The 27,996-nt window shown below is 34.8% G+C and overlaps 1 protein-coding gene across 3 annotated transcripts; it reads left to right on the top strand.

Annotated features, from left to right (window-relative positions):
* Positions 1-7: 7 nt before the first annotated feature.
* Positions 8-27,988, top strand: LOC149081706 (uncharacterized). Of its 3 annotated transcripts, XM_089237115.1 has the most exons (9): positions 37-233; positions 5,347-5,402; positions 8,235-8,397; positions 11,037-11,134; positions 21,764-21,907; positions 23,487-23,597; positions 25,509-25,637; positions 27,061-27,346; positions 27,648-27,988. In XM_089237115.1, exons 1-8 carry the CDS (start codon positions 211-213, stop codon positions 27,309-27,311), a joined length of 975 nt encoding a protein of 324 aa, XP_089093241.1. In that variant the 5' UTR covers positions 37-210; the 3' UTR covers positions 27,312-27,346; positions 27,648-27,988. The 3 variants fall into 3 exon arrangements, with proteins under 3 accessions (XP_089093243.1, XP_089093242.1, XP_089093241.1); XM_089237117.1 differs by lacking the exon at positions 27,648-27,988 and having other exon boundaries at positions 8-233; positions 11,037-11,125; positions 27,061-27,641; XM_089237116.1 differs by lacking the exon at positions 27,648-27,988 and having other exon boundaries at positions 34-233; positions 23,493-23,597; positions 27,061-27,641.
* The last annotated feature ends 8 nt before the right edge of the window (positions 27,989-27,996 follow it).

Raw genomic sequence — 27,996 nt, 5'->3', positions numbered from 1 at the left:
AATTTTCGCGCCAATTTTTTCAATGTAAACAAAATTTTTTGTGTTGTACATTCCAATTTGTGTATAACATGATAAGCACCATATTTATTTATTTAATTAAAGATAATGTTTAAGTAGGATTTTCACAACCTGAGTTCATGTGTTATCGTGCAATATCTTAAAAATAATCATCTTTTTTCTCCCTTCAATTCATTTTCTTTTCCTTCTAAAATGTCGGAGCGTCGATCTAACAGGTAAGTATTGTTTTTCAATATAACAGTTTTGTTTTCTAACTTTGATTAGTGTTTGTAAAATTCGTGAATTGGAACAGCTTCGCTATTAGGGGCAGCTTAGATTTTCGGCGCCAAACATGTCCGATGGCATCCATCAAAAGTCGCCAAGGCCGTGTTAGACACATTACGGGAGCCGAAAAAAAAAAAATCGCCAGTATAGAAAACAATATGAAAAATATCATGAAGCACAAGAAAAATGGAAACATAAATAAAATATGGATTGTAAATATGATTTCTGAGTCCGTTAGGGGCCATTCAAGTACTACGTAAGCAGATTTTTAGCCATTTTTGACCTCCCCCCCCTTGTCAGCAAAACACTGACCCCCCCTCCCCCCCCTGTCAGCAAAATTTCGTCAGCAGCTTAGAATATTTCATATCTTCAAAAAAGGGTAGTTGATGATGTAAGCATCCTTCAAACCCCCCCCCCTCCTCCTCTTGTCATCAAAAGTCAGCAAATCCGAAACCCCCCCCCCCTCGATGCTGATGTAATACTTGAATGACCTCTTAATAAATATGATACGAGGCTGTGGGATGCTATTGACGCTCAAGCAAGCATAAAAATGCTAAAACCAACAAGCATAATTATAATAAAAATATCACTATCTAAGACTAAACATCAAAACAACATAAGGTATCCACTCTTAAATAAACAACGGTCCTGCACGTTGTATAAATAATTATATTCTATGTATTATAAATTAAAACCCGGACTCTCTTTCTGGGAATCCAGATTCTTTTAAATAAAATGAATAAATAAGAAAAATAAATAAAAACGATACAGGGGCATCCTGTATGCAGAAAAGATTAAATATTGGAAAATATTAAAGGTACAACCTGAGAGATATCCAATAATTAATTAATCCGAGCCACACACTATATTAGATCATTTTCTCTTCCTTCTGTATGTATAATCTCTCAACGATTTTTCAAATCATTCAAAACGCCACGGCTATAAGGTGACGTCATTTTGCAAGAAAAAAAAGAGAGAGAAGGAATGGAAAGGGAGAAGGCCCGTTTGAAAATTTCAAAAGATGTGCTAGGAACAGGGAAAAACAACTAGCGACACTTTTTTTAACAGAAAGAACATTCTAGAACAATGGCAACGCAGAACACAGCGCGTCTGCGACTTATCGTCGGAAAAAAGTCACCAAGTTGCCATGTCCCTTATACCAAAGCTGTTCCTCGAGATTGAAAATAAAACATCTTAGCATGGCCCCCCCCCCATGATTTTTTCTCCATAAATATTAATTTCTCTTCGTATAGAAAGCCACACATGTCATTGCCAGTGTCTTTGTATCATAGTGAGAGAAATAAAAGCAATGGACAGAGAAAAATTTTCTTGTTGGGGGAGAAAGCAGTTATCAGCTTAGATTGAAGAAAAATTTTTCTTGAAAATAGATGGCAATTTATGAAGGTTTTGCGATTTCAAATGTGGCAGTCGTAATGCGAATCAGGAAAAATTTTGAAAACTGCTTGAAGGGTTGAAACATGCACAGTAGGGTCCGTGAAAAGTCTGGCTGAGGAGGGGGCACCAAAGATTGTTTTCAATTAAAAACAATCTCTGGGTTCAATAAAAACACAATTGCGTGATATAACGGCCAGTATAAAAAAAAAAATTAAAATAGAAACATGAAATGTGTACAAACTGAGAGAATCTATATCGTCTCCCCCCTCATGGCAGAAGCACGAATGTACAAATTGCCAAAACTGGGAAAATGACGTTTGAATAATTACTCTTCTCATGTTACTCTATGAGTGTCATTTCCATAAAATTTTTTGTAGCACACGTTTCAGTAGGGGTTAAACATTCATGTTTATGACAAACTTAATAGGAAAAATAAGGGATCCAACCAGCTGATATAAACCATAAAAGGGAAAATTTGTACATTCATGGCTGTGGCATGAGGGTACCACATGTTATCCTGTAAACGGTATGTATGATACAACGTATAACAAAAAGGAAAAAAATAGCAAAAATGTGCATGCATAAACAAATGAACTAAATTCAAATGCAGCAGCTTATTACAATTACAACCAACTTCCAATTGCTGCTTACAATTACAGCCAGAGTTGTCACCTTCAGGCAACAATCAATAGCAAAACAGGAAATAACAGTAATAATAGACGGAGGAAAAAAAACTCAAACAGATTAAAATCGCATCCAGGAAGAAGAGCGCCCACAGGCTAGAAAAGAAGTAGTTGCTAAAAATTGTCAATCAGGGATCATACTATAGCTGTTTGGCCCTAGCAATTTTTGTAGCCCTTTGAGTCCTACTTATGTAGTTTGGAATGAACTTTGGTTAGCGAATAATTTGGATGATGAGGAAAGATTAAAAAAAAAAAAATTGCCATCGTTTCATTAAAGTGATGATTCACATTATGAGCTAAACATTCGTGTATTGTTTATTTAGTTTCATGTGATCACAAGTGAGCCGATGGGACGGTAGAGGTCCCACCCGGGGGAGTCATTTGCTGTAGTTAAGAAATACAAATACAAATACAAATACAACGCCACAACAGGCAAAATGCCCAACGAGGTGGCTGATAAAAAGATGCCCATAAAAATATGGTTGTCATATGTTTCAAAAATACAGCAACCCAATTAAAAATGCAATTAACACAAATTACAAACAATATTAGAGGCTATTAATGCCTCCACTTCGGCGTCTGACATCACAGTGCATGAAATATGGAAGGCAGGGTGGTCGTGTCATCAGTGGTGTCAATGGTTGCATGATTGCCCAGCATGGGGTTGAGTCTCGGAGATCAGATGACTTTTTTTTCCGAGTTCACTGCAGCATAATATCCAGAAAATATCTGTTCCCTTCACATTAGGGAAAGTTTGGTGGAATTTTGCCAACTCAAAAATGATCGACAGCATAATATGATGGGTACCTGTATTTGTGTACCATGTATGCCACGAGTATCATAGCATGCACATTGTTATGACTTATGCATGACTTTTGATATCTTTCGTTCTAATTGGTAGTGGCTATAACAGCAACATTAAATGGTAAACACAGGGCTGCAGGTAAATGCATCTAATCATTTGGGGGCAAGCACACAGTTTCTCCCCCCCCCCCGTAATGGTGAAGGAGCGGTTAAAGAGTAAAATTTGGGCTCCTTCAGGTCCAGCACACCAGACTCCTGCTCCCCACCCCCAGTTGTGGCCCTAAAATCCATGAAATCCTCCTCTTTTGTGGACACTCACAAAAAAAAGAGAGGGAGAGGGAAAATACACATTCATTGTCATCTGTGTTCTATATTTTCAAGTAAAGAAGCATTTACCATCTTTACTTCAAAATATGGAACACAGATGGCACCTCTGGCAAGGACAAGGGACAAGCACAGCGCAGACAACATAAATATGGGCCATTCATGCACATACACTCATGTAACACTTTCTGAGCTCTGACATGTACTGATTCTTAAGAAATTCCTCAGAGGTAGGGTTACTAGATTCGAAAACTGTGAGAAAGGAGGACGCTTGCGCAAGCACTCTTGATGATGTCATTTCCCCAATTTTCAGAACAGATGGTGTCATTTTTCTTTCAAAAAAGGAAACCCACCACCACAATACTTATCCGAATTAAAATGAAACTACCATATATGTTATGGAAATTTGATAAATCCAGTTACTAGGCATAATCACTGGCTATTATGCATAGTTACCAACCATTTTTCAAGTTTAATACTTTTTTTTCACATTTACCAGTGATTATGTGTAATTCCCAGCTCGTATTGTAAATATGACAAATCATCATTAAATTATTTAAATTTACTGGAAGTTTCGCTCAAATTTCATCCTAAGATGATGGATTCGATCAGTGATATTGCTTATGTTAAAAAAATGTTGATAAATGTGAAGAAAATATGCAAATTTATGCATTTGTGTGAATGAATAATACTACCACTACTATACTAAACCAGACATGCACCTCATCCATATTCCTGCGGAACTTCTAAGGAATTGGTACATATTGGAATGTGTGTGTATGTATAGTGAACCTTTCGTGAAGTTTGTTTCTGTGTAATGCTTGTTATGTGTAGTGCTGCCATCTGCAATCAATATTTCAAACTATGAGTTTTTTCTCAACTCATAATGAGTGAAGCTGTTGCTCTCTGCGGCGAGACTTTTTAATGGGAGATCGGCTCACATTTGTGCCTCGACGGTGGGAACTGCAGAAAACAAACTTCAGCCAACCACCATTGCGGTGATGGTGGGGTTTGAACCTGGATCCTCGCGATGCAAGTTCATCACCATGACCACTTGACCACCACAGTGGCTGTGCATTAATACTAAAAAGGTAAAAAAATTTGTGCAAATGCATATGCACGAATGCATTTGCATATAATTTGGGCTCTACTTATGAAATAAGGTTATTCAAATTCATCCAATGCATTGGCAACAAAGAGAGGAACAAATATTAATGTTATAGTAGATATTTGTGAAGTTGCTTGGAGGCAACTTATATTTTTCTGCGAATTTTGAGGCTGTTAGTCAAAGTGTGTAAAAATGTGTGCTGAAAATCACACATGTGCAAACACTCGAAGCCAGTGAAAAGATATATTTCACAGTGAAAAAAAAAAATCCCCTGAGAAAAAAATAGAATGATTCCAGAAACCTGAAAAGAGAGGAGGACGAAAGGATACATTTTCTGAAATGCAGGAGGACATTTGAAATAACACCAAAAAGGAGGATGGATGGATGTTAACCCTACCCAGAAAAAAGTGTATGAGGTGCATGTTTGGTGAAGTAGTAGTAGTATCTGGACGATCATCAATTGGCTGTGAGAATAGCAAAGGTTGCTGCTTAAATCATTAGCTCGAATTTGAACACCAGGTTATCATTGAAAGCTTTCCAAAATTCTGAATTCCGTCAATTGGAAAAAAGCTCATCAATGGTCCTTGGACAGGATCATAATCATTTTTTTATATGTTATGGGCATAATTTTACTGGTCCTCCTTCCACTGTGAAAGTTGATTTTATATATATATTCTTTTTTGTTTTTGTTTCCCCGAAAATTTCTATGCACATGTAGAGATTTTTTAATTGCATTTTTCTATTTTATAGGTCAAAAAAGTCCATCGATTATGCAAAATTTAGTGAAAATGGAGATGATGATGATGGTGAATTGAATTTTTGTTTATTTGTTTCAAATTGTAATACAGTCGGCCCCCCGTATTCGCGGTTTTTTCCTTTATTGGAAGTTTTTTTCAACTCTCAAAAATCGTCATTCATGTGTTTTGTTTACAAAATTTCATGTGAATATTTAGAATGGCTCTCTAATGACATTACTGCCATCACCAGAGCCGTGGCAGCCCCCAAGAGAGAAACAGTCCTCTTGGGTTGGATTAACCTTTTGCCACAATGTGCACTGAAGAATACAACCACTTCTACAGAGTAAATTGAAGAGACTATAAAAGACATTGTCACATTATCGAAACAGGTGGGTGGAGAAGGGTTCAATGATATGGATATAGAGGAAGTCGAACAGCTAAATTAATAGCAATTCAGAGGTGTTGACCGAGGAGGAATTAATGCAGGTTGACTGCTCCTGAAACTGAAGCGGTACCAGATGAAGATCAAGATAAAGAAGTAGAAGACAGGTTCATCATGAGTAACATAGCGGAAAGGCTTCGCACGTTCAAATCAGCAATGGATTATTTTCATGGCACAGATCCCCATATGGTACGCTCTTCACATTTAGAAAAGTTGGTAGAGGAAGCCTTGTCATTATATTACAACATACTTGATCATATGAAGAAGACACGACAAACAGAAATCACAATGTTCTTTCAGAAAACATCGCCAACAATCGCTGCACCCTCTTTTACATTTCGTTCTATCCTCTGCGTCACCCTGCTCTTTCCCATGATGTTCAATAAACGAGATATACAAGAAGAAATCTATGGTTTCGGTTATTCGTGGATTTCCCGTATTTGCGGTCACCCCCGGAACGTAACCCCCGCGAATACGGGGGGGCAGACTGTATAACTATTTGAATGCTGTTTTTAATACATATGCATGAGAGAAACTTTTTTTCAGCATTACAGAAATAATCAATGTGCAGTCTACTAAGACCATCTTCCATGAGCAGTTTAAGGACTAAATTACCTTAAATTGGTATTTACTGAAAAATTTATTTGAAACTGATAAACACAGCTTGAAAGATGCATCCATTCGAGGATGATGTCACTCTTCGCTATCCATACAGAGGTTCTTAACAGCTGGCTGATATTGGTCTAAACTTTCGTATGGATAGTGGAGAGTGACATCCTCCTCGGATAAGTCGTCATCTGGTGGCAGTGTGAGCAGTTGTGAGTTTTGGCCTGAATTACGTCGGTCCATGTTCGGTCCTGTTCAGTGCACACAAGCTCCAAGGAAAGATTGAGATGTTTGTTGCCTTTGTAGTTTATTGGTCTAGAGCAGCGGTTCTCAACCTTTTTGATTCGCGGAGCCCTATAGGACAATTTTTTAATTATTCATCAAAGTTACTGATTTATTTTTACTATTTAAAAATATTTGTACTTATTTTTTTAAATTTTACTGTTTTTTTTATATTCCTTGAGCGGCCGTGGAGCCCGCCCCTGGAGAGCGCACAAGGAACCCCAAGGGCTCCGTGGAGCACTGGTTGGGAACCACTGGTCTAGAGTGTTCACCCGACAAGTCAGAGGACATTGGTTCAATTCCCTGCAAAGGCAGTTGAATTTTTTCCCTTTCCTAAATATATCATTGAATCAGCTGGCTGTTGAAAACCTTCAGATGTAACCATATTTTGTATTTGTTGAAGTTTTTACTATGTCCCATAGATTTTAAGTCACCAATGGTGGGATTCAGCTGGCTTGCACTGAATTTGTATAACTGATACCTAAATTTTTGTTTAATTTGGGGATCCAGTTGTTGAAATAAAGCCTGGAGAGACCTAGGGAATGTGTAATCATGGGGTGACCAAAAGAGTGATCTAGAAAGAGTGAAGGACTGGATCAGTGAGCAACCAAAAAGAATGACTAAGAAAGTGTGCTAGCATGTGAGTGACTTGAAGACAGGCATATTTACAGGGATGGAGGCTAAGTGGACTGTAGCCTAGTGTGGCAAATTGGAAGAATGAGTAATCAAGAAAATTAGAGTAGGAGAAGAGCGGCAAATTATGTATAGCCCACAAGCAGCAAAACTGTAAATCTGCCTCTGTTGAAATGGGCAATTGTAATCAGGGTTCTTTTTAAGGTGGGGTGCTTGCGCAGCCACCCAATGTGTTGGCAGATGCAACCAATTTAACAGCCTGGTTTGCAGCAAACTTGTCTAATCGTTTGAACCCCACCACTGATTGCAACCAATCATTCCTTTCTCTATTAAAAGATCTTGGTATTTGAGATGGCCCTGAATCTGTTTCCCTTGGCTAATCAAGGACCTTCGGTATATTTAGTTGAATTTTTTTCCTCCTATAATAAGTTTTCATAAAATTATTTTTTATATTGCATCACAGGCTGTATAAAATTCATAAATAGGGTGAAGTTTGTGCACCCCTTAGTCTAAATTTATGATTTGCGAACAGTGATGTGAAATCAGTCTGGGTTCTGTAGGATATTTTAGGCATTAGACTTAAATTGAATGTAATAGTTATATTGTAATTCTCAACTGGTGCATCACAGAAATTTTTGATATTACTGATGGGCTTTGAGATCGAGTAAAAGGTGACGCAAATGTAAAAGTTTCAAGAATCTCTGTTGTAAAGCATAAGCCAATGAATGAATTAATAGATCCAAGCCTTCATATTCCATCAAATAAATGGAATTAATAATGTTTAGAGATAATTCATAAATTTATATTTTTCAAAGAAAGGAAAATTTAATATAAAATTTATTTCACTAGCAAAAACTTTTGAAAATGTCATTAAGAACTCTCGAGAATGTTATTATTATATAATAATAAGTAAAAATTGCTAATTTATCTTTTCAAAGATGACTTTCAAATTGTCAGAAGCTCATCTGAGAAACGACAAAAAACATCAGAGGGAAAGAGTGAAAAGAAAAGAAAGAAAATGTCGAAGGATAAAGACGGATCTTCACAAAATTCCTCTGACAGGTCACTTTCTGAGGTTTCTGCAACACCTTCGAACAAGAGGTACACACACATATTACGATATGGTAACATATTTATGCTGGTCAATAAGAAAGTCCTTGGAAATTTGTATAAAAAGTGATAAGTAAATTCAGAGTAAGAAATGAAATGCTTGTCTACCTATTGTGTTGGTAACTATGTATAGTGAAATTGATATAACGATACTCTGCAGACCAAGAAAAAATATCATTGTAGAGGTATTATTAGTATTATCTATCAGCTTAAGCAATGGTGCAAGGGTCACAGTGCACCCGGGTGGCAGCTTGGACTTTCGTTTTACACAAAAAATTTGGAAGTTTCCAAAAGAAAAAATTTGTATGACATTACGCTTTTGAGCCATACATTGATAATGGAGGTGTTGAGCAAACTTGAGAAAAAGACAGGGCCTGGGACCGTAATACCAGAATCTAAAAGTACTGTATCAAGGGGCAAATGTGCATTTTGGTGCTCTCAAACAGTAATTTTTCTGGAACTGCCAAAGAAATGCAAAAGAAATAATTCAGCTTCTATCTTGCCCAATCATTGGATCACCAGAAACACATTTGGAAATATATTTCTTAATAAAAATTGCCTCATTATACATCACCTTTACAGGACGAGTGTAAGTAATGATGGCTCATCAATAAATGCTGTTTAGTGGATTGAGTTATCTGGCATAATCAAGAATGGTAAAATAATTACAGACGAAAAAAAAAAGAGAACTATACTTTAAAAATTTTCTTCAAAAGCAGGACGTATGGTCACGCACATTTTCTTGGTTAAAAAAAAAATGGTGTGCAGCTTTCTTCTAAAAACAGGATGAGTTTATGCTATGGTCCCCTTAACCGAGAGGCCCTGTCAGCCTCCCACCAGGGTCGTCTTCAGGGGCGGCACATGAGGCTTTGCACCTAAGCACGGGTAAGCTTGAGCTGCCCCTGGCTATTATCATTATATATTGTATCGTTGTAACGTGGTTTCACTGTAAATAAAAACAAGATTGATTACATGATTGTCAATCATTGTTCAGTGTCCATGAATTGTAAATAGGAACATTTGGCACAGTTCTCAGAAGTCAGAAATTAATTAATTTTTCTTTGAATTCTCACATTTGGAAAAAAAAAAGTTTTCTGTTTAGAGACAGCAGCTAGCAAAGCAACACAATACAAATACACAAATATAAAATGCACAAAAATTCAGCCATCTGCCGCTTTCTCTTCCAACTGAGACTCCACCTTTCTTTGTGAAGGCCATGGATGCTTGATTGAAATTCAATTAATAATTTCATTAGATGTATATTTCCCCAAATTAATTGTTAAATATGAGTGATCAAAATAACATAGACCAGTGTTTTTCAACCTGTGCTTTTTAGGACCCCCTAGGGTCCGTGAGTATTCTGTATTCTATAAGGTCTGTAAGGTATCTGCAGGATCATATTTTCATTTACCACCACTGCATGAATTGCAATTTTTGTGCTGTGAAATTGTAATTTATTACAGTAAGAACTCGGTATAATGTTAATCACCTTCAAAGTCACCACACTTGAAAGGTCAGTTTTTGAAAGCCCTCTCTGCATAAATAGAGCATGTTGGTCGTACTTGTTATTAACCCTTAAATGTGTAGCTTTGCTTACACTCAAAATGTTTTTTAAACATTCATTACTGCAAATAGTTTGAAGATAAAAATTTAGAATCGCCTTTGCACATAAGATAATGTCATATTCTTTCCATTTTATATTTATATGGCTGTAATTTTGCTAATTGGTTAAATTTTTTTGTTTCCATTTCTTTTTTTTTTACCTTAAAATTTACAATCCAAATATTTTTCTTACAATAGTTTTTAATCACAAAGAAGGTAGTTATATATTTGGAAAGTAATATTACTTCAATGCATCTATTTTATGTGAGATTTTCAAGGCTTTCATGTTTTCAATAAGGCCCTGTATAAGCTGTACACAATTCAAAATAGATTTTTTAAAATAATTTTTCCGGTTTTCAATGTATATTATTTAACTATAAAAAAAATTATTAGTTCAAAAAAAAAAAATAAAATAAATAAAAATAGAATTGTGAGCATTTAGAGGCCAAGTCACCCTCTTATGAAGTCATTTTCATTCAGTCTCCAAGGCTAACATTATACCAAGGTCTGACTGTACTTCAAATTTTTTATGATATGCAAATTATAAAAAGCAATACATTTTGGATTGTATGGGAGAGTGACATCCAAATTGACGTTCTTAAGCTACATGGGGTTGCGCCATATGTAAAGGTTTCATTATAAGAAGATTTGACTTTGGAATTTCTCCTATATTCATTATAACTTTTAAATTGCTTGTTTTGTAGTGGTATCAGGATTCTTTCATGTAATTTACAAATATCTTTTGATATGACTGAGCACCATAGGCATAAACTTGTATCTGGTCCATGGGCCTGAAATCCCCCCACCCCAACATGTGATACCATCTCCATGGTAACCTATGGAAATATTAGGTTTGAGACCTCCCAATATTTCCAATAATTTTATGCCTATGCTGAGCACTGAATTTTTACACTTATGCATTGCAATCCAGTGCAATTGTACAAATATTTATCCATTATATGCGATTATGAACATGAGTAATTTTTTTTATCAAATCTTATTTGGTTTGTCTTGTGGTAATTTGATAGGCTTTCGGTGGATGAAAAGGTTTTTGAGAGGCAACTAAAAATAGTTCTGGAAAGATCGGTTTGTGATGCACATATTGCATCTAAAAGAAGTAAGTTGTGTATGTGTGTTCATAATATGTTATATATTTGTCTAAAATATATATATATGATTTTGAACAATTTAAACACAGTGTAGCTTAATTATAATAAATTCCTAGGAGCAGACAGGAAATTTCGTTGTTTCAGAAGTTTTTTTTTATTGAAGAATTGCATTGCCCAATACTCATTTTCAAATTTTATAATGCAAAATTTTCTCTTTTCCAAAAAAAAAAAAACCACCACTATATTGGGGGGGGGGGGCAGTAGAAGCCAGGGCTAGACAAATATATTGCTGGAGGCATGTAAAAATTCTTATCAGGCATGCATTTTTTCAACCACCCGTGAGGTAGGCAGATAATGTTTACGAACATCATTGTTACAATTTAAAAATTTTTCTCTGAAGTATTTGTTTTTCACTACCTTGATCTCCAGTTTCAGAGCTTTTTTGAAATTTTTATGCGTATCTTCATGGTGCTTAACATGGGAGTATTTTTTGTTTTTTGTAGATTTGTTCTTTTATATTAATTTTATTTATCTATATATAAAACTAGCTGATACCCGGCGACGTTGCCCGCCCCATAAAAATATTATATACGTATAGCTTATTAATTATTTTTTAATCAAAAAAATTTTTGCATCAAGTAAAAAAAAATTAGTTTTATTTTTAAATATTTTAATTAAAAACTTCAGGCAATCGCTTGTGGATACACAATATTTTTGTTTGTCCATCTGGTGTGTAGATGTACAAATTTTTGGGATTACCAACACGCGAACAGGCGACGAAAAGCTGTCTGTGAGAGAAATACAGGGCTCAAGTAGGTTGATACCTGCCACTGCTAACGACTGGCCTTGTGCTTTGTTGATTGTCATGGCAAAAGTTAAACAAATCGTGAACTTAATCACTTTAAAGTGAATGGCATTTCTTCAGTGATAGGGGCCATTCAAGTATTACGTAAGCAGATTTTCAGCCATTTTTGATCCTCTCCCTCCCCTTGTCAGCAAAAGTCAGTAAAACACTGAACCCCCCCCCCTTTCAGCAAAATTTCGTCAGCAGATTAGAATATTTCATATCTTCAAGAAGGGGTAGTTGATGATGTAAGCAACCTTCAACCCCCCCCCCCTTGTCATCAAAAGTCAGCAAATCCTCGGGGCGCTCTTCCCGAGTTTTCTTCAATAACTGGGAGGATTGGAAAAATTACAAACCGTTATAAAGGAATAGACTGTTATAATAACAGAATTAAAGGTGTGACAAACCATTGTAAAGGCATATATACACGTCTGAAACGCATTGTTGGAAACCACGGTAACCGAAGTAAACGTTCCGAAAGTAATTGTTGAGGCCCCAAAACCATTGTTGCCGACAGTTTTTCGCCCATTTCGGGCATTTGCCCAGCTCTGACAAACTTTTAAAGTAGCCTACGGTTCAATCCCGGACCTGTTTGGTATATATGCAAAATCTGGCGACGATCGGTCTAAAACTGTAGATTTGTATAAAGAGCATACATACATACATACATACATACATACATACTTTCACATTTATATATAAGATTGATTTTCTGTCTCTGTGTGTCTGCCTGTGTGTGTGTATGTTCTCTATACAAATTTACAATTTTAGATCGATCGTCGCCAAATTTTGCATATATACCAAATAGGACCTGACTTAAACGATAGGCTACTTTAAAATTTCGTCAGAGCAGGGCAAATGCCCCAAATGGACAAAAAACTGTAGGGCAATAATGGTTTTTGGGCTTCAACAATCACTTTCTAAGCATTTACTTTGGTTACCGTGGTTCCCTAGCAATGCGCTTCAGATGTGCATATGCCTTTATAATGGTTTGTCACATTTTCAATACTTCCAGTAATGAGGTTTTTCGAATGACGTCATAATCATCATCAGCATCACTTTGAGGGTCAGGAAAAGGGTGATCCTCATAGAAATCAGTGTTAAAATTGCCGATTTTAATGTAGGAATGCGGAAATTTGGTGAAGTTTTCTGTCACATCAATAATTTTAAAAATTGTATTAAATACTCGATTTTTGAAATATTGAGTTCGCTTAGAGATATACGAAGCCCAGGAGATTAAATATGAAGTAATTAAGCCGGACCTATACTTTCGAGTTGGATATCCATGCAATAACATTGATTTCAACTTTTTATTTATATCTTCTCAAGCATGAAAATTAATGTCTCCGTATTGTCTTTTAATATTCAAGTGCATAAATTCATATAGTTTAGGATGTTTTAAAATTAATTATGGGCCCGTAAAAAGGACATTGAAAAAATTCCACAGCTTTAATTAAGCATTTTTTGAAGCAGAAACCAGCAGATGGATAAGTTCAAAAGGGGGGGGGGCGGAATCGAAATACCTAGCATCCGTTAAAAAAAGAAAAAATATATATTTAAATAATATATAATAATTATAATAATATATATATATTTATATATATTTTAAATCTAGATTTGTTTCTTTCATGAGTTGCGCAGGAAGTCGCCACATTGGTGAACTTAGACACAGTTTGCATGCCCCTCAAAGAAAGAGGGAGATATCACATGATCAAAAAAGCCTCATTGAAGAAAACCTGGGCAACGCCGGGTATTATAGTTAGTTAAATTAATATAATTAATATATTTATTGATCCAATTTTTGTCCTTTTTGCATTTTATCAGTTTTTTGCTTCCCATAGGTTTTTATTCAACATAATATCATGGAATCGCTTGGATTTATTGCAATTATCATTATCTTCATATACGTTGTTAAGGTTTATATTTATCACAAATTCCTCAAATTTTTTGTAATTTGTTATTGTTTTGTTATTTATTTTTTGGAGAGTGCTTATTTCACGTTTTTCAGAAATGTATCCTAATATTGGAAAGTGATCAATTATTTTAGTATTATACACAATAAATTTTTGATACATATTTATTTTTGTTCTATAATAAACGTGATCTATACAAATGCCCCATCTCTAGATTCTGTGGTGATTTGATTTATTAATGGGTTAAATCTGTTTATGCACATTGTATCTTTGTAGTAATTGATATCAGTGTTATCAGCAAGAATTACAGTATTACAAGCATTACAGTCTCTAATGATTAACATGTTACTTTTATTTTTTGTGAGGAAGATATTCGATTCTGAGTTGAACTCGCTCATGTCTAATAAACGTAATAATACCTCCAGATGTATTTGTTGAGATATGTACTGTAATGTTTTCTTCACCGTTTACCTCCTCTGTAACTCAAGTGTGGCAGTGCTGATGTAGCAGCGAGAGAAAGTAGGTCATGTATGTTTTCTCGCCAATATAAAGTGTAGCTTGTTAGTCGATAGACGTGATGGTCGTATTGTGTTTTCCGTGTGATTATATTAATCCCTTTATAATAAACTAGTTATTTCGTTATTGAATTGATGAGCAGTTCATACTTTGAAACGATATCTCTGCTAAATTCCCAACAGTATTTTAATCTCTAAATTTAACAAAATAATCATACTTGGCAAAGCAAACATAATCATTTATATCATATGTTTATATTTCATCTTCCTGAGCACATATATCAGTGTGACAGATTACATCAATTTGCACTTCAAGCGATTTTAAAAATACCATGCTTAGAATATTTAAATTTAAAAATGTAATAACATCATCATCATTACCTTTGGATTCCAATATTTAGAAAAATTTGTTATATATAATTACATATAATGAAAAATTTGTTATATACAGTAAAACTTCGTTAACTCGTCACCCTAATAAGTCATCACTCCAATTAAGTCGTCATTTTTTCGTCCAAGTTTAGTTTTCATAGATAACGATGTTATAAAACCCTCGTTTACTTGTCGCTAATTTCGGTTAACTCGTCACTGTGGGAAAGCTTGAGAAAGAGAAAAAGATTGTTTCTATGGTTCCAATAAAAAAAAGAGCTTCCAAATGGGAAGAGATTTAGGGCCCTTTCACACGGAGCGGACGCGGGTCCGGAAGAAGTTTTAACAATTGGAATATACTGCGCCTTTCACACGAGCCGAAATATCTCCGCACCTAGGAAATGTTCATGCGGGTCCGGACCTCGTCCGCATGTGTCAAAACCTAAGTGCGGGCTCCGCATCCGCACATAGAAGTTTTGACAATAGGTTTATTCGGAGCTATTCAGACGATGCGGATGCGGAGCGAATTCGTCCGCATCTTTGGCTACTTTTTGAAGGTGATTTTGCACGGAATTTTTTTAATTATTTGCCATAAATACCCTTAAAAACACCATATGAGGGTCTTTGTTCATCAAATATGATGTACCCACATACGTCTATCCCTCCGTTTCCTTCTGAGATGGAGATATAGCAACTTTAACTGCCTTTTGTCCATATTTCACAATTTTATACAATAAAACCTGTCAACAATGGCCACTGACGGGACCAAAATTATAAGCCGTTCTGTTCATTACGAATTTCTACATTACGAAATTGACTACATACTTTAATAACTTTTAAATTTAATTTAAAAATTTTAATTTTTTCTTTTTAAATTTTTAAAATTATTTAAAAAATTATAAATATTTGAAATATTATTTTAAATATTTATTTTTTTTTAAATTTTTATTATTTTTTAAATTTTTTTAAACTTTAAAAAAAATACTTTTATTAAACAACGTTATCCACGTACGTGTTCACTCAGGGCCGGATTAAGACGTTTGAAGACCCTAGCACTTGAATATTTTTGGTGGTTCCCCGATACCTACAAGTTTATTTTACTCGATATTCAGTCTATAAACTTAAAAAATGAAATTTTATATTTCGGAAATGACTAATCTAAGGATGGGATTTCACTATAAAAGGTTTATGAAAGTTACTTTATAAAACTTGAAAAAAGCAACTAATAAATTCATCGGTTGCATTAGAGCAAATGCAACTGATAAATTTATTAGTTGCTTTTTTTTAAATAATTGTTATAAAATTTTTATAATGTAATCCGGCCGGGATTATACTATAAAGTTTTATAAAAGAACTTTTATGAAAGTTGAAAAATTCAACCAATAGGCGCATCGGTTGCATTCAAGAAAATGCAACCGGTGCACACACACACACACACACACATTTTGCATTCAAAAAATTCAACCAATAAGATAATATTGGTTGAATTTTTCACGTTTTATCAAACAGCTTTTACAAAACTTTTATAGTGTAATCCCGGCCTAAGGCTGGTATTACACTATAAAACATGAAAAATGTAACCAATAAACACATCTGTTACATTCGAGCGAACTTAACTGATCAGCCTATCGGTTGCATTTTTCAAGTTTTATAAACTAACTTTTATAAAACTTTTATACTGTAATCCAGGCCTAAGACAGAATTGTGATGTGAATATTTCTAAGCACAGACATTTTTTGAAAGTCTTCACCCCTCCCCTTTTTTTCTACTTGCAAATTCTTTGATATCTCCTGAATTTTTTTTTGAGGAACATATTAGTTTTGGATGTTTTTGGAATTTTTCTTTCATATTTTTCCGGAAAGACGGATTTTTTTTTTCAAAATGTTTTGAAAATATTTGAAGACATTTTCCCCCATCGACTACTTGTGAGGATCGGAATTAAGACATCTTTATTCCCATATTCTATGTGGCTCTAGACTAAACCACCAAAGAATACCTCTAGGCTGCCTATGGCCACTGAATCAGGGGTGAAGGAGAAAAACAGTTACAAAAATTGCGAAAAAATAGTTTTTATGCACGAATTTCGAACTAAAGATGCGGGCGATTCGTCCGCATCTTCAGCGCTCGTTTGAAAGGGTATGCGGACCCGCGTCCGCATCCGCTCCGTGTGAAAGGGGCCTTATGGTTTCCAACCTCCTTTTTGTTACAGTGACCAGAGCTTCACCCTCTCCCCACCCCCGAATTGAGAGAGCCGGAAACAAAATTTTACTAGAAAATCAGTCATCAAGCTGCTAGGGGTGGGGTCAACTGGTTTCACTTCTTACGTATATGGTGGTGCACTGAATAGCCACTAAATGGGTATGGGGTTCTGATGCAAAGCATCCATTGCCTCCCCCCCCTCCCCATGAGCATGAGCCCGCCATAGATTCTCCGAAGTTGAAGAGAAAAAACAGAAGACATTCTTGCATTGTTGAATGACTGCGCACTGACGTCAGTTTTGACAAGAAAAAAGAAAGTGTCTTCTTTCAGTTGTTAAAACATGCCATATGATGACATGAGCTCCGAAAATTCTGGTTCTTGTCAGTGAATGCTTTATACGTGCTGTAAGTAAATTGCTATTTTTAAACCATCTTACAAACGTTTTCAAATTAATGGTGTCTCAAAAGCGAAAACTCTCATCTTTATCTTTAAAGGAGAAAAAAGATTTGGTTGCTCTTTTCGAAAAATCTAATGTTTGGAAGTCTGCTTTTGCCAAGGAACACAGTATTCCACGGACCACGTTGAACGATATTTTATCGTCCAAAGGAAGTATAGAGGCAAGTGATTGCACGGATCAAAGGAAACGATTGCGAAAATCAAAATTTGAAGTTGTCAAAGAAGTCCTTCTCAGATGGTTGAAATTCATTAGATCAGAAAATGTCCCAATTTCCGCTGTAATTCTAAGAGAAAAAGCCCTAGAAATTGCAAAGGAACTTGGTGTTGAAGGTTTCAATGCTAGTAATGGCTGGATTGAACGCTTCAAAGAGAGATCTTTCCTTTAAGAAAGTTAACAGGGAAGCAGCATGTGTTAATGTCAGTGTGGTAGAACACTGGAAAAATCACATCCTCAAGGATATTTTAGCATGTTATTTTGAATCAATGTGTTCAACATGGATGAAACTGGACTATTTTATTGTCTTTTGCCCGATAAGACTTTAGCATTTAAGGGAGAAAAGTGTACTGCCGGTAAACTAAGTAAACAACGTTTGACAATTTTGCTTGGTACGAATATGGATGGAACTGGAAAGCTAAAGCCTCTGGTGATTGGAAAAAGCAGGAAACCTTGGTGCTTCAAGAACATTAAATCCCTCAAGAACATTGGATTATGGTAGCAGTTCAAATGCTTGGATGTTATCAATAATTTGGGAACAGCAAATTTGTAAATTGGATAAGCAATTTTCAAACCAAAGAAGGAAAGTCGCTATCATAGCAGATAACTGCCCGGCTCACACTTGTCTTGAAAATTTGAAAGCCATTGAAATGATATTTTTACCGCCAAATGTTACTGCACTTCTCCAGCCCCTCGATCAAGGAGTAATTCGAGAATTCAAACGAGGTTATAAAAAATTGCTTATTAAAGATTTACTTAAAGCTGTTGAAGAAAATGAAAAATTTGAAGTGTCCGTTTTAGATGCAATTAAGTGTACCCACAAAAGTTGGAATTTAATATCACAGAAAACAGTGAAAAATGTGTTTAAACACGCAGGGTTTGTGAGTAATGATCAGCAAAGTGTGGTTGAAAGTGAAGACCCCGATTCTGATACTTTTCCCAATTTATTGGATGACATAAATCTTCAAAACTCAAATATTCTCGATATCATTGATTATATAGACATTGATAACAACCTTGCAATATGTTCAGAAGCCACCGTGAAAGCGTTATGTGCTGAACTGTCAGAGAAAAGAACAACATAACAGTTCAAGTGACGAAAGTGACAGAGGAAATTCGTTTGCCACCTAAAAAAAACAAAAGTTCTTGAAGCTTTAGAGACTGTTCGAGATTACCTTACATCTGTTCACAAGGAACAACCGATGAAGAATTCAAAGCACTAAATGTGTTAGAGAAAAAAGTCAGTTGTTTTAATAGCTGCTCTGTTCAGTCTAAATTAGAAAATTACTGGAAAAAACCATAAATGCACCTGTATACATACAAGAAATACAAGAACAAAACCATACAAGAAAAGTAAAATTCAAAAAGGTAAAAGTTTTTGTTTTTTCTGTGATCTGAAAAAAAATTTATTACTGTAGTAAACTCCAAGTTATTCTTTGATACAATGCTATGCAGTGTAACCTCTCAATAAGGGACACCCATAGAAGTGTCCCCTTATTCAAAGGTAAATTAATAAATATTTGAAGGTGACAGATCATGGAATAGAGGACTTAGAATAGTTTTGTGCCTTATTTTATTCCCTAAAACGGAGGTTTAACTGTATATTTAAATTTTATAAAGTTTACAATAATGCACATTTAAACTGATGGCACTCCGCTTAAGCCGTCACAATTTTTCGATAACTTGAGGTGACGACTCATCAAGGTTTTACTGTATATATTTTATGGTTTAAATTTTTATGACCCTGTTCCTTGCACCTGCCCAAGTCTGATCCTGGAATGTAAATTGGCTATAATTCTGCGAGCGAAGTGAATAGTAACTTGCTGACTGGAAAATTTTAATTGAATGATCTTCGATTTTTCAATTAGTGATTCATTAATTTTATGATGATCAGCATTGAGAGTCTGAAAATAATTTGATAAATTTGACCTTGAATCTAATGGGTTGTCTGAACAAGGAGGAAGGGACAATGGGGGAAAAAATCTGACAAGAGGCAGCAAGACAAATAAGATTGGGAAACCTCATGCTGGTTTGACATCATATCAACAGTCGCAGATAAGACAGATTCAGATCATGATTTATATTTAAAATATGTGTATTATTATAATTTTGTTTTGAAGAAAATTATGTGAATTATTGTAACATAAAGCTATTTTGCGCATTCTTTTTAAGAATGAGAAATGATTTTTACTAGAAAATAAGTAAATCCAGTTGTAATATTTAGTAATATTTTTTGGTCATGTAAAATTTTGATCCAGGCATGTATTATTTTGAGTCAAGTTTTTCTAGATTTGTCCAGTCCTGGTAGAAGCTATGTATAACGTAGGGTAGTTAGAGGAGAGGGGAAGATGAGAAGAATTTTTTTCTGAAGAAGCGTTATACAACAGAAGTTTGTGAAATTGTTTAAAATTTTTTTTTCTTCATATTAAAACAGTGATACTCTCTGTCCATTAAAGTTAACACAGTTATTTGAATATAAAAAAGGAGCAGAGAAACAATTACTGAAATTTGAAAAAAAAAACAAAAACAAACTTATATTTATTACATACAGTTGTGATTTGAAAGAGGTAATTACAGTGGTAATGTTGTTGTTTGTACAAGATTATTTGATAGTCACAGTTGTAAAGGCTTTTATAGCATACATATAGTGTGAGGATTACCACTTGCCACAACTGGGATCACGAATGAGCATCTTGAGCAAACACAACAAGAGTCAAGATTTAGAACTCATACAATTAACTTTTATTTCCAAATTTAACATTATTTATGCTTATTTAAATCCTAAAAATTTTGACAAAATTTGAATTTCACCATAAGTCTTGCTCCCACTATTTGACAATCCAAATCTTCAATCCATGGAGAATCAGTCCTTCAAAGTTGTTTGTAGATCACTCAAATTATGTCACCCGCTTTCTTTACTTCTTTGGACCTTAGAGAATAATCAAATGACCAGAGTTGAATTCAGGAACATCAATAACAGAGGACCAGGCTCTCCAGGTGGAGTCAGAGAACAACCGATGAAGCAAGTTATGGAGATGAACTGCAAGTGAAGATGAACTGCACAGAAGAGATCTCACCGTCACCTTATATGTGGCTGACTGGTCAAGGTGGACAATCAGTGCCAACCACTCACACATATAGTCTGGAGCCATCAGATGGCGGAAGCAATGGCAGTAGGAGTAGCATATCATTTTGCTTTAACGATGATGAGGCGGGTGAATCAAGACGACGGTGTGGCACCACATCCGATGACTTAATTGACCCCAGATGACGTGACTTGATATTTTAGGCTAAATTATTAATATTAGAAATATAAATGTTAAATAATTAAGTACTTATTTGGAATGGGATGGCCCCTCTCTACCTGCCCTAGGTTTATAGCATTACAGTAGCTAAACCAAACATAGTAAAAGTCTGATATAATGAGTATAATGTATAATAAGAATCTGGCTGTGTTATTAGATGATTTGCAAGTGATTGTCAAAGGTAGATAGATACTCACAACCCTGGACTGATACAGAGTAGCTTACTACCATTACCTTAAAAAAGGCAGGGTTATGTCGGAAAAAGTTATCAAAGATTAATTGATTGCTTGCTCCGTGCTCGCAAATATCAAATCACTCGTGTCGTTCTCCCCATGAAGACAGCTATCAAGTAGATATAACATACAAGCCATTTTGTCAAAGAGCTATTTGCATCTGTAATCCATGAATTTTTTATCCTCCTTATTACCAAGTGTGGAATAATCTGTGAAACAGGAATAATTGGAAGCCAAGTCGTCTCTTCGCGCAAATTGTTGCATTGGCCAAATGTGTAACAATCTGCCAGTGTTTCTGCAGATAAAAAAAAAGGTAAAGAAAAATACTTGGAGATTATAATTCAACTGGTTTTAACTAATTTGTTCAAATACTGTAGTTCCATTTTTTTGTTTCAAATATGATATCTACCAATTTTGCCCCCCCCCCCCACCAAATGCTGCCTAGGTCAATTTAGTTTCAGTATGCAAAAACCTGTTTTTGTTATCGATGAATGGTGATACAGACTGACAAATGATCCTTGATTTAATTGATGCTCATATGTTGAATATGCTAAAAGTGATACCAAAAATGCAAAAATGTTAAATATTTTTTTGTTAGTTGCAGAAAACTGTGATGATGATGAAACAGATTTTCAACCAAGTGCAAAGATTTCAAAGAAGAAAGAGCCAGGTGTTGAAAAAAGACTCTGTGATAGTGTTGTTAAAGATTCTACTTCAGTTTCAGGACCTGCTGAAAACCAAGGTGAAAATGTATTAACTTTCCAAAATTATTGAATCATGATGGAAATTTTATTGCTTAGTACAAATTTAGTACATCATATTCGATACAGGTCTTAAATCTCTCTCAACCTGTCTCACAAGTATTGATGTTTCACTGTGTATAAATTATGAACAAAATCCAAAAGCTGATCTCTTCACAAGTTGGCCAAACTCTAAAATAACTCTGAATCTCCAGCTAATTCAGACTTTTTGACCAGCCACTTCACAAATTGGTGAGTTCTGAGATCGCAAAGTTCTGAAGATCTGGATCATGGGGTTACATGGGAAATAAATAAGCACCCACCAACATATTAGAATGAAGTATATTCTGTTGTGGGGGAGGGAAAGAATTTCAATTAACAATTTCAATAGAGTAATACAATTTTTTACTTTTTATCTGTGATTTTTTGTTTAATATCAATTGTTTTATATTCTTAATATTGAAAAATAAAATAACTAAACTATTATTGCTTAACTATAAAAAATTAATTCCATTTATTTCACACCATTCATTATGCTTTTGGCATTATCTGTGAATTAAATAATTTAGCGATTCTTGTTCTCCTTTGGGGGAGGAAAGGGGGTGGCAAAGTCAATGCAAAAAAAAAAAAGATCAAAAAGTCAGAAAAGCCAAAACAGAAAGTAAAAGAAAAACAAAATCATGTTGGAAAACAAACTTTCAATACATTGTTTCAAAAGAAAGATTTCTAAAGTTTGTCATTAAATTAGAGAAATTAATTTGAATTTATCAATAAAGCAGGGAAATCGATCTGAATCTATCAATGTCAGGGAATAGACAGACTATGAAATGTGGATTTCATATAGTTCCTTTTTGTTCAGGGCCATCTTAAGAGTATCATGGCCCTCCCGGGCCAAACACATTTTTTTTAGTCCCTACCTGGAAAATTTATGAAAATTCCAATCGTTTTTGATTTTAATGAGGCCCCTGGGCCATGCTCAGGTGAGTCCATACATTAGGACAGCACTGTCTCTGTCCAGACCATACAATTTATCATTAAATTGTGAGGAAATCGTCAAATTCTAGATTTTTAAATTGAGGTTTGGCTATATAGTAGAAATGTGTTTCCCAACCTTTTTGATGTTGCTGACCCCTGTAATGAATGTCAGTGCACCACGCATCCCCCTTCCCCCGCCGTGGTGTCGATTAATGATTTGCAAACCCTGTAGAGACCTCACCTCACATAAAACCCAAAAATGTATTGTTTTTTTTGTTTTTTTTTCGAATTTGCATATTATAAAAAAATTGAAGAATTACAATATCATTTCAATTCCATACAATTACACTGCAGTAGATCCTCACTAATCTGGCACATATCAGACTAAATTACTAGAAAATTGTCAAAAAAACCCATCTAAATGGTATAAACTTCTGAGCACAGACATGCATAGTGACACATTTTCTCATTCTACACTCACAGGAAGCCTGCCTAAAAATGCTGGATTACTGGCAGGGCCGTATTATGGCCTACTAAGTTAGAATATGTTCTTTTGTCATAGATGTTTGTTCTACATATTTTATTCCATGCATAATTTTTATGTAGTTTCAGGTAGTTCTTCTCCTTTGTTGGCTGAGAAAAAACCACATAATGCAGATCATTCCAATAGCCATGACGCAAAAAAATCAGAATTCAGTACGAGTTATTCTGAAAAAGGTGAAAATTTTATTTTACAGTTGAATCCTGTTTTAACGAATACCGTTATAGTGAAAATCTCGTTTTAACGAACACTTTTCTAATCCTCCAGATAAGTTTACATAAGAACAATGCAAAAATCTGAAATTCCTTTATAACAAAATTTTGGTATAACGAAGTGATTTCTTCGGTCTCTTGGAGTTCGTTATAACGGGATTCGACTGTATATGCATCTTATTAAAGAGAAGGGTTTTGCTGAATGTCTTTTCATCATCACGTTGCAAGTAGTTAGATTTACTTAAAGTATCTTCTGGAACAGCATTTCTATTTTTTTTTTTTTTTTATCTTGTGGGACCCTTAAAATAATTTCCATGGACTATCAATTATGATATTTATCACTCTTGCTATTTATTATCTTAATTTCTAGAAGAAGAAATGCTGTATTAGTGTTAGTGTGAGAGTTTATACCTCTAAAAAAAAGAAAAAAAAAAACCGAAAGCATTGCAGCACCAATTAATAAAATCCAAAACTGAACCACATATAGACAGTACAGAGGATACCCCCAGACATGCAGCTCATGTACATGATTGCCGTTTGTTTCAAAGTAGAATTTTTAAACGTGTAGACAATGCTGCACTTTTTCTAGAAACTATGGTAGTGCTCTTTGCATAATTCTGGCTGAGAAATGCTGCTTGCATGGATAGGGTATAAAAAAGAATAAAGTCAATACTTCTTTTACTCATTAGCTCTAATGAGTAAACACACAGAGGAATTAAAAAAAAAAATTAGATGTGTGATTACTGCTATCTGCTTAAATTTCGCACGCACGCACAAGCATGCACACACACACATTCACATATATTCATTTCTCAAATTAAAACCACCACTTTACACACAGTGTAAGGTGGCCTCATATATTATTTAGGCCTTCGAATCATATTTAGCCATCTGATGCTTTCACTTCTGATTTGAAAGATAGCTGGCAGCATCACACCTAAGGCATCTTAGTGGATCTTTTCAACATTTGAATGTGCTAAGAGTGTGCATGCATGAAATAGTTGGATGGGCCTGTGCAGAGAAATGCTGTCCTGCAATTTGAAATTAGTTTGGTGATGGATTGTGAAGTATCACTCTTTATACAAATACTTCTCAGCATGCAATAATTCATTGGAAATTCCTGGGAAAAATACTTAAAATGTACACGTGCAGAGGCTTATGCATGTAGGGGGGAGGCATAGGGCAGGGCTCCTAGCGACTGGAAAGGAAATGAAAAATAGTCAGGGATAGTCAAGGAAATTAAAAATGGTCAGAGATAGTCAAGGAAATGAAAAATGGTCAGGGAAAGTCAAAGAAACGAAACATGGTCAGGGAAAGTCAAGGAAATATATAAAAATTTGGTAAAAGTTCTTTGTTCTTAAAGGGAAAAAACAAACTCTAAAAACAAAAATTCAAAATTTGGAAGGTTACGATTTTGAATTATGTTTCTTTCTTTCAAAGTTTTGGTGAGGGAAATTTTTGAGTTTAGTCAGGGGAGGGGGAAATAAGAACCCTGTGGGGGGGCTCTAGCCTCTCTCCAAGACGATCAAAATTTAAAAGACAAAATATTTTTGTTACAAATTTAAAACATTGAAAGAAAATATTTTTATATGCTGTTTTTATCAGTTTATGTTAATTTAAATTCTTTTTGAAGGCTAGTAACTCAAAATTTCTCTTGAAAAGATTCCTTAGTTCGCCCCGCTCCTCCAAATGTCTATTCTGTGTACTTCCTTGCATGTGTGATTTAGTTATAGTGTAGCTTATTAAAAAGGCACTTTTTTGTGTGTGGCTCCCTAGAACACAATACTGTTTACACCTAGAGAAATCGTCAAGTCTTCAAAATCTTGCATGTGTGTGTGCGTTTAATAATTTATCTTGAACATATTTTATTTACAGAACATTATGATATTAACAAAACAGCAGAGGTTCCACGTGAAACAATATCAACAAAAGTTGAAGAATCCGATGATAATTTCACAAAAGTCAGCAGCTCTGTGCCTGCTTCCAAATCCTTTAAAACCGAAGGTAAAAATTTTATCAGTAGGATATTTTGTTAGTGCTTTAATTCTGTAAACAGTAACCTTTTTTTTAAAACCTTCCACAATGTCTCTCAATGTTGCCATTGATGTGATTTACTGAGGCAATTGATTTTACTTTGTAAGCAGAAATTGTGTTGGGTGTGTCTTACAGCATTGTGTGTATGTGTAGTGTACCTCAAGGCTTGGCGAATTCCAGGTGACAGGTCAACTAAGTTTCTCAACCTTTGGAAGCACATTCCCTGGCTGACTTCTTTTTTGTGAATGGAAGGCCTGGTCATACACTCATGGCTAATGTGAAATAGATGGGAGAAAATGAAACAGTGAATCATTCACCTGATTTGACTGATGTTAGATATTAGACCACATACCTACTGTTGAGAAACACTGAACTAAGCGACTGAAAAATTGGTACTGCCTCCTAAAACTTTTAAATGTGTAATTACTAAATTTTGTGTTGGGGACAATGCAAAATTTTCAGAATTCATATAGGTGTTTGTTTATCAGCATGCTTCAAAATCCCAGAAAAATTGAAAAAAAAAAAAAAAGATTTTTTTTCAACTATTTATTCTGGTCTTTTTTTCTAGAAAAGTAATATGCTTTTCTCCTGTGAAATTTGGCTGATGCCTTAATTTTTTTTCAATTTGTCAAGTCCTGTGATATACTTTGATGATTTTTTCAAGATGGGCATCAATCTGATCAATTAAGAACAAACTGGAGAGATTTTTGGTCACGTTTGTTTGCGATTTAGGAGGAAAGATTCTAACCACTGAACATTTAGGCCAAACTTAGACAGTTTTGAGTATTGGAGGACCCTGTCGAATACTTTAACAAAATCTAAGACTAAAACATCATACAGAGAAGGTTTTTTCTCATCCCAGAACTCAACTCACTCTCTCACACACCTCCTCTTGAAGTTCGTCCGGGCAAGCGCACTAACCAACTGTCCTCTGGTGTGCGCAGAAGGTTCTACTGTATTCATATATCAGAGATACAAATACAACGACACAACAGGCAAAATGCCCAACAAGGTGGCTGAGAAAATATATGAGTTTTATTCTTATAACACCTCTCTCTCTGCTGTGCAATTGCTGAAGTTAAGGGGGAGGTTGCAATGAATGTTATAACTAAATTTCATGCTTGTACTTGTGTTTGAAAGTTTAATTCATATTGAAAAGATATAGTTGTAAAACTAATAAAATACAGTAAAAGTCCTCTTAATGGTCCCCCCCCCCGCCTTGTTTTACAGCCAAATAATAATTTCCCTTGTATAATAAGTTTACATTTTAAATTCTTGAACAATGGTTCCCCCTTTTATGGATGATTTTTTTTTGTCCTCTGGTGTGTGCAAAAGGTTCTACTGTATTCATAATTTTTTAATTTGTATCCTTTATCTCTGACAATATTTCCAGACATCACACCATCAAAAGAAATTGCTAACATTTCTACAGACATCACTCCTCCAAAAAAGAACACCAGGCGCAACCATTCTCAAGTTATGATGACTGACTCTAACAGCAAGAGAGGACAGATAGACCTGTCCTTGATCAGCCCAGTCAAAAACTCTAGCCCGAGCTTGCTTCCTTCGAAAGGACTCAGACTTGGACTTTCAAGAAAAGTCTCCATTAAACCACTACATCCTGAGGCAAAACTGGTCTTGTGAGTTCACATCTGAATATAAGGACCCACAATTTCAAAGTGAGTGCACGAATTCGCTTGTGACCACAAGTTAAAGTGATTTGAAACATGAATTCTTGTTTCAAAGTGATGTGAAAAGTATCTCCAGGATGGGATGCTTATCATGTCTATATCATGACTTTTTTTCCTCATACATTTATTTTGAATGCTGTTAGTCATTTTCCTCTATTGTATTTTATGCTCCTAAAATACAATTTAACATCACACTCATATTTTAATGAGTGATATTTTATGTATTATATTTTAACGAGTGATATTTTGTGTATTATATTTTGATGAGTGAATTTTCATTTCATTTTAGAAGATGCATAAAAATGTTTGAAAGAGAACCTTGCATGATCAATGGGTGAATATTTGATTCTCTGAAATTTACATCATATTTTGTATAGGAAAAAAGAAATTATGTTGATGTGAAATTTTTATTTTCTGTGACCATAACTAGGGATGGGACAAATAGTGATTTGGCCTTATACAAAATATTAGGTGGTCAAATATCAATTTTCTTAAAATTCATCATAATTATAAATAAAAATTGGTGTTTCTATATGTGAAAATATAAAATTATTAGTAATTTTTCAAATGATTGATATTGGATTTTAATTATGCAAATTAATATTTGAATAAATATTAAAAAACTGGTAATTGAAGGA

The sequence above is a fragment of the Pholcus phalangioides genome, unplaced genomic scaffold (genome assembly GCF_987345545.1).
Source record: "Pholcus phalangioides strain wild (caught in Gottingen) unplaced genomic scaffold, Ppha-v1.0 ptg000009l_1, whole genome shotgun sequence".
NCBI classification, from domain to species: domain Eukaryota; kingdom Metazoa; phylum Arthropoda; class Arachnida; order Araneae; family Pholcidae; genus Pholcus; species Pholcus phalangioides.
This window is presented reverse-complemented; position numbering and strand designations above follow the sequence as displayed.

Bases quoted from the DNA above. Each gene is read 5' to 3' on its own strand.
- LOC149081706 (XM_089237115.1), top strand. From the start codon at position 211: ATGTCGGAGCGTCGATCTAACAG. The intron at 5,403-8,234 runs GTGAATTGAATT...ATCTTTTCAAAG, and splicing joins AAATGGAGATGATGATGATG to ATGACTTTCAAATTGTCAGA. The intron at 21,908-23,486 runs GTGAAAATGTAT...ATTTTTATGTAG, and splicing joins AGGACCTGCTGAAAACCAAG to TTTCAGGTAGTTCTTCTCCT.